At 32.6% G+C, this 7,654-nt stretch overlaps 2 protein-coding genes across 2 annotated transcripts; one reads left to right on the top strand and one right to left on the bottom strand.

The window, feature by feature from the left end:
• Positions 1-264: 264 nt before the first annotated feature.
• Positions 265-2,227, top strand: LOC133330045 (protein disulfide-isomerase A5-like). Its single transcript, XM_061538521.1, has 4 exons — positions 265-922; positions 1,192-1,428; positions 1,492-1,863; positions 1,934-2,227. Exons 1-4 carry the CDS (start codon positions 493-495, stop codon positions 2,221-2,223), a joined length of 1,329 nt encoding a protein of 442 aa, XP_061394505.1. The 5' UTR covers positions 265-492; the 3' UTR covers positions 2,224-2,227.
• A 4,578-nt stretch (positions 2,228-6,805) lies between these two features.
• Positions 6,806-7,654, bottom strand: LOC133330042 (large ribosomal subunit protein eL24). The gene is made up of 3 exons (XM_061538519.1): positions 7,572-7,654; positions 7,304-7,379; positions 6,806-7,229 (listed from the first exon to the last, which is right to left on the bottom strand). Exons 1-3 carry the CDS (start codon positions 7,574-7,576, stop codon positions 6,840-6,842), a joined length of 471 nt encoding a protein of 156 aa, XP_061394503.1. The 5' UTR covers positions 7,577-7,654; the 3' UTR covers positions 6,806-6,839.

Genomic DNA, 7,654 nt, shown 5'->3' on the forward strand with positions numbered 1-7,654 from the left:
TCCCATTCAGTGTACTTTTCGAACAAACCTCGTATTAAAATCGATTATTTGTATTGGAATCATTTATCGATTGTGATAATAATAAGAAAAATAATCGATTTTTAAAACCCACACAAAAAACGATTGCAGTATTTGCACGTAGCTTAATTTCTTTAGAAAAAAATTATGTTTTATATAGAAAAATGTTTTTAGCACGTTTTATAGTCGTTGTAAGTATATCATTTTACATCAGCTATTCTCTCTATACAATAATAATTGTTAATATTTTAGTTTTTAAGTATATTTGCCACCCACCTAATTAGACCGGCAATCGGCAAAGTAAACAGCAAAAGCAATGCCATCATCGAAGATATTGTGGAATATAAAGATTTTAAGAAACTGTTGCGCACCAAGACCAATGTCTTAGTTTTGTACACCAGCCATGTCAAGCAATCGGCGGAACAGATAAAAGTATTCAAGGAGACAGCAGGCATTGTCAAAGGAACGGGTACAATGGTGTTAATGGATTGCTCAAATGCTGAAAAGAGGAAGTTGTGCAAGAAATTAAAAGTTTCCCCCGATCCGGTTATATTGAAACACTACAAAGATGGTGATTACCATAAAGATTATGACCGGCAAATGGTCGTATCGTCTATGGTGAATTTTATGCGTGACCCGGCTGGGGATTTGCCATGGGAAGAAGATCCTGCTGGCAAGGATGTAATACATTTTGGAGATTATGCTTCATTTTTGAAACATTTGAAAAAGGATATGCGGCCGATGTTGGTAATGTTCTATGTACCATGGTGTGGTTTTTGTAAGCGACTGAAACCTGATTTCTCAAAAGCGGCCACAGAACTCAAAAGTGAAGGTTATGTTTTGGCTGGCATGGATGTGGAAAGGCAGGAAAATGCATTGGCAAGAAGGGCATATAATATAACGGGTAATTATTATTCGAAGATGGTTTCACTTATACCAACCAGCAAAATTATATTATAACGACATCAAGGGCCCAAAGAAATTGGTCTATATAAGCGATAATAAAAAAGACTTTTCAGGGACTTTTTGAGTTGTAGTTTTTGAGTTGTAGTTTTTTAGTATTGTAGAATTCATTTCAATTTATTAAATCTAAATCTAGTCCCGCAAAACACGAAAAAACAAGAACTTAAATCTGCAATTCCATATTTTTTTAATTTTTTAATTCATTCATAGGTTTCCCAACCATTATTTACTTTGAAAATGGAAAATTGAAGCAAATCTACGAGGGTGACAATAACAAGGATGGTATTGTATCGTTTATGCGTGATCCAACATCGGTGTTAATCAAGAAACCCAAGGAGTCTGATTGGTCTGCTGATACGAACTCGGAAATTGTGCATTTGACAAAACAAAATTTCGAACCTGCCTTAAAAGATGAAAAGTCCGTACTCGTGATGTTCTATGCCCCATGTAAGTCAAATACATTCAGTTTATTTTCCTAAACCCCAAAAATAATAATCTCGTCTCCCTCAGGGTGCGGTCATTGTAAACGCATGAAACCCGAATATGAAAAGGCTGCCTTGGAAATGAAACAAAAACACATTCCCGGTGTATTGGCCGCACTTGATGCAACAAAGGAATCTGCCATTGCTGAGCAATATGGTGTCAAGGGTTATCCAACTGTAAAATACTTTGTTAATGGTCAATTTAAATTTGACGTCAATGTTAGGGATGCCGATAAAGTTGTAGAATTTATGAAAGATCCCAAAGAACCGCCGCCACCACCACCGCCAGAAAAGAATTGGGAAGAGGAAGATGATACCGAGGTGGTATTCTTAAAAGATGACAATTTTGCAACAACATTGAAACGAAAGAAACATGCCCTGGTCATGTTCTATGCACCATGTAAGTATTTTTATTAAACATCTCTTATTATGAATTGTATTATTTGATATTTGAAAATGTCTATTTTCAGGGTGCGGTCATTGTAAAAGTACAAAACCTGAATTTAATGCAGCTGCCAAAGCCTTAAAAGAGGATTCCCGCCTAATTTTGGCCGCTGTCGATTGTACACGTGAAACAGCTGTCTGCTCACAGCATGAAGTTCGTGGTTATCCAACCTTTAAATATTTTTCATATCTCAAAACAAAACAGGAATATAATGGCGGACGTAAGCGTGAAGACTTTATTGCATTTATGAACAAAGCCAACGAATCAGCTGTACCTAAATCTAAATCTATAGAACAGCCGCATGAGGAGTTGTAGTATTGAATTATCAATTCAACGTATACATTTTTAGTTGTATTATATGAATGAACAAAACAATTACTGTGACACTTTTTTTCTACAATAATGTTTATATACACAAATATATTTAGATAACAACTTTTTGTATTTTTATATGGTATTAATTTTTTATATTCCTTTTTTATGTATTTCTCCATAATCTCATAACTTAAATCTCAATATACAAAAATCAGTGTTATTATTTATGTCTCAAATATTGTTACAAAAAACAAAGTTTTTTTATATATAGGTCTTCCTAATTTGTTTGTACACAATTCATTCCTATTTGAAAAATATGTATTAAAATTTATTTCAATTAATCTGAAAATAAAGGAGAAAATATTCTAAGCTATTTAAAATATTTTATTTGTTTAAATATTAAAATATTGGTGGAAAATACACCTCTCATATATCTGTAAGTGATTCCGATTAATCGTACGGACATAAAAGACGTTATTCTATCGAATATCAACTGATAATTTATTGGGAGCACCAAATGTTTCTGAGATTTTAACTTCTAAAATACATCAAGGAACCCAAAAATATTTTCTATTAACCCAGATAACTAAATCTTTAATTTAAACTTATTTTTTTTTTGAATAAAATTTGTTTTAGCTTTAAGCTAGGGAAGTGTAGAACAAGATAAATGATACATTTTTTTTAGAAATTCACTGAGACAATTTGTGATGTGATTTGGAAAATAAAAAAAATAAAAATAATAAACATAATTTGAGGCTACAAATTGCATTTTTTTAAATAAATAAATAAAAATGTAAGAAGATCAAGTCAAACTATAATGGAATGGAAGACAGCCTTTTACAACCTGAAATCTCAAAATATCATTTCAAGCCATTTCGATTTGAAATGCCGCAAACTCCTTCAAAATGACGACAATCAGGCGGTACTTTTATATGGAATCAAAGTCAAAACGTAATAAATGTGTTAAATTTTCCGCAAGTGGTTAATCAATGGGAAGAAGAAATAGAAACCCCCATACCTAATGTCATAATTCCGCCTTTTATTAATCAAGGGGAAGGTAGATGTACTGAAATACATTTTAAATTATTGCAAGTAAATGCATATTTCAATTTCAATTTACATATTTTTTCATTAGGAACCTAGCCACAAGGCCAAAATCGTTTCAAAAAACCACTATTCATTTACTACTTCAAAATCTTATTTTAAAAAATAAAATGGATTATCTTTTCGAATAAAACATCCAATAATTTTGTATCCGATATAATTCCGAATTTCGAATAAAAAAACAATAATATTCCAGATTTTTTTTATAATTTCTGAAAAAGCAAGGTGTATTTAATAAGGTGCAAGTGACAATCATATGGTTTCAAACTTTTTTCTTTATTGTTTGTAAAGCAAATTGTCAAAAACATTTTCAATATTACATTTCGATTTCAAAATTGTCTTCAAATTTAGGATTTTTAATAATAACCATTCATGAAAACTACATTCATAGAGTCGGACGGAAAGGAAACCTAGGCTCAGGTATAAACCCGTTCACCGATTGGTCCACATATATTATGTTATGTGTCTGTCCAGAAATCCCAGCTATTCATAAAATCGAGCAGATTATGTTAGCCTATATTGGAATCGGCCCCTAGGTGCTTGTCACAATTCTCGGCGGAGGTTAAATACGTCTATGGAAAGATTTTATACGGTCAGCACAATTTCCATGATTTAGTCATTAGCCGGGGATTTATGACCTTCAATTTTTTTTAAGAAGGCAAGATTTGAAGCCACTCCATAGAAAAAATAGATTGTAATCCACAATATAAACAACATCACAAGGAGCCATGTGTTATTTTCAAGAATATGTGTTATTTTCAAGAATATGTATTATTTTTCCATATATCTGACATGTGGGAAACTTAAAATTAATCGCGACCCGGTCTTAAACTTTATTTTTCACTGACCTAAAACCTCCAATAACCCAAGAATACACAAATTCATTAATTATTATTCAGAGAATAGTTCTTGACAAAAATAAATTAATAATTGTTTTTGTTTATTTTTGTCAAAATCTTATTGTCAGAAGAGCTAATCAGAATAGCTAATCAACCTACCAACAAAACCGACCATTTTAGTACCTTTGTTCTCTTAAAGTATGTATTTCCAAAACTACCTCCATATCATAACACTACACTCCAATTCTGTCCGCAACAGAAATCTAGCTCTATACTAAATTTGGTACCATTTATTACTTTTTGTACTTTTATAGTATTTATTTCCAAAACTATTTCCCCATTTCATGATTGGAATTAAAAAAAAACAACAAAATATAGACTACTCCAAAAGCTTAAAACTAACAATATATTAGAATCATAAAATCTTAATGTCTAATCAGTTGGAGGGAGGGATGGTCATTTTTAGGTTTTCGACTGTCAAAAATGTGTAAACGTCGAAAACGTCATATACCTGTATAAAATGTAATAAATGTAGTAAACGTCATTTATTTGAATATTATTACCATATACTGTTATTTTCAAGAATATGTATTATTTTTCCATATATCTGACTATTCCTTACTAGAACTGATAAAAAATTCTAAACTTTTTGGAGAAGGAATTTTTGAAATTTGATATGAATTTGGGTAAAGCATACCTAATTTCCAAATTGATTAATGGAAATAGCTATTTTGTCAAAAACCTAATGGTTTTGGGTGGGGTTCCGACGTTTCTGACGTATGTATTATACGTCGGGAATGTATGTCATTTACGTCACTATTTCTGATGGACCATCTCTGGTTGGAGGGGTTCCGGGGGTTCCATCGGTGACACTCATTTCAAGTTTCAGTGTTCTAGTTCTACCAAATACTTACTGTACCACATTTATTACTTTTTAGTATATTTGACACCTTTCGACTAAGAGTGACCATCACCCAAAATTTCAAGATTCTAGTTTCAGTCGTTTCCTCCGGGCGTTGATGAATCGTTAAGTCAGTCAATCCACAAGGCTCCAGAAAATCTGGCCGTCCTAGAAATACGTGGCGCAGAACTATTGCTCTAGAAATAAGAAAAATTAACAAAACTTGAGAAGAGATTAGAACCATTAGTAATAATAGAATGGAATTTTCTATCCATGAGACACATTTTTGTCATATCAATGTTATACCCTTAGCCATTAGGCTGAGAGTAAAATAAGAATGGACACATATACGACGATAACCATATTTCTTTGTGAAATTTATATATTTTGATATGCGCCTCGAAACTTCGGAAGAAGGGATTAAAAGGAGTTTCACGCATAAAAATGATTATTTTGAAAGAAGTTTCTGTCATATAGCCATAAAATCTATTATCCTTTAAAGGACTCTGCCGCGTAGCCGATTCTGTCATATGTCCATAGTAGCATGTCTATGTAAGGGTCCTAATGAAATTTTAGAAAACCATGTCTATCAAAAATAATAATAAATACATTTTTGTATCAGCGAAACTTTAGTTGGATGTTCCAAACATATATTTTTTATGAATCAATACATTTAAATATACCGGATTCCAAAATACCACCCACTGAAATACATTTATATACGAAGAAGGTAAAATGGGTATACCTTCTTCGTATATAAATGTATTTCGGATATCACATAGGGGTTTTATGTAATATCTTTAAGTGGTAACAAAGACTAAACACTGTTATTGCAAGCCCTTAACTGAATATAAACGAAACTAATTAAAACAGAATTTGACTCTATGTAATCACTTTGGAACCACATATAAGTATGAAATTCCTTAAACATTACAATCAGACGGCTTATATGCGACAAATAAGTTTCCTTCTATTATAAATATATGGATACCATACTTGTAGCTTCTATATTTAGATATGTAAAGCATAAGTATGTAAATTTGAAAATGTGAGCGGAAACGCACTATGAATCTGACAAAAACTAATTTTTCTATGTAAAAGTACCATATATAGTTAACTGATCTTACGGGCAATATTACATTTGCCATTGGATGGATATTATGAAAAAGCCGGCACATTGTTATTTTTAAAAAATAACATTTATAATATTAATTACCTTATGACATTTTTACACTGAAAAAAAACAGATAGCTTATAATAGAAGTCCATTTATCAAATATTACAAGGGGGTACTACTCTCAAGTGTATATACACGTTGCGATATTCTCGTTCTTCTAGATTTCCCCAAAATTATATTCAAAGAAAATGCAATTGGAATCTTTAAAATTCTACATACAAGAAGTCGACGGGAAATTTTAATTTATTATACACTAGCATATCCCTATATGGCTATGGGTTAAATTAAATCAAAACCCAATCACTACATGTTAAGAATTTTCATCTTCCTTTTTGCACACTTATCCTTATCTCTAGCACAGTGATATTTGCCATAAATACACAAATCAAAACAAACATATTTTTGCAAGTGTTTTTTTTTACTCCATACGGATTTAAACACCCGTAATAGATTTTATTTTTCTGTCAATATTTTCTCATTTCCGTAAACTTTCTTGGTTTTGCGGTTTGTTATTCTTCTTTAGAAAATTAACACCTTAAATACAAAAAACACTACACTTCCTTTCTTTAGACCATAAATGAATGGCTAAAACAATTTACCGCTTGCCACCTACACGGGGAGCAGCCTTTTGGGTAACCTTGGCGGCTTTTTGTTTGGGAGCAGCCTTAGCCTTAGCGGGGGCGGGTTGGGTAGCTTTCTTGGCTGCCTTGGTGGCGCGTTTTTGGTCCTTGGCGGCTTTGATGGCTTGTTCGCGTTGGGCACGACGAACTTCGGGTTTCATGTTACGCTTAGCCATGATTTCGGCCAAGGAAGCACCGACAATAGCGCGTTGGAACTTTTGTGTTCTGCGGGTACGCTTCTTGGTGGCTTCTTCTTCAATACCCTTACGGTGCTTGCGACGGTACAAGACGGTCCATGTCACCTTACGGGGGTTACGCTTCATCAAGTAAGAGCGTTCGCATTTCTTGTCCAAGAAAGTGAAGGTCTAAACGAAAACAAAAAAAAAAGAAAGTTATTTTCTCACCCACAAATTAAAAATTTATTTTTTTTCTAACTTACCTTGCCGTCAACTTTGACCATGGTCTTGCCATGACCGGGGTAGATTTTGTACCCACTGAATGAACACAAACCGATTCTGGAAACAAATTAAAAAACATACATTTTAACCATTAGCTATTGTTGGCAGCCACAAAATGTCACTATAATTCATTATTGATTATGATTTTGACGATCATTGGTCGTTTATTTTTATTTAACATTTTCTGATGTTTTTAATATTTCACAATTATTTTTATTTTATCACGAAAAATAGAACGAAAATACGTACTTCATCTTGGCGTTGTTGTCAGTAGAAAGAAACGGAAATGGGCAGAGAAATGACAGCTGTCAAACGAACAAAAACAAACGACA

Source organism: Musca vetustissima, unplaced genomic scaffold (genome assembly GCF_032173495.1).
Source record: "Musca vetustissima isolate MV318-11 ecotype Yass unplaced genomic scaffold, APGP_CSIRO_Mvet_v1 utg13306, whole genome shotgun sequence".
NCBI classification, from domain to species: domain Eukaryota; kingdom Metazoa; phylum Arthropoda; class Insecta; order Diptera; family Muscidae; genus Musca; species Musca vetustissima.

Excerpts from the sequence above, each read along its gene's own strand:
- LOC133330045 (XM_061538521.1), top strand. The coding sequence starts at position 493 with ATGGTGTTAATGGATTGCTCAAATGCTGAAAAGAGGAAGTTGTGCAAG. Across the intron at positions 923-1,191 it reads AAGGGCATATAATATAACGG|GTTTCCCAACCATTATTTAC; the intron begins GTAATTATTATT and ends ATTCATTCATAG. Across the intron at positions 1,429-1,491 it reads CGTGATGTTCTATGCCCCAT|GGTGCGGTCATTGTAAACGC; the intron begins GTAAGTCAAATA and ends CGTCTCCCTCAG.
- LOC133330042 (XM_061538519.1), bottom strand. Across the intron at positions 7,230-7,303 it reads TGGTCAAAGTTGACGGCAAG|ACCTTCACTTTCTTGGACAA; the intron begins GTAAGTTAGAAA and ends GTTTTCGTTTAG.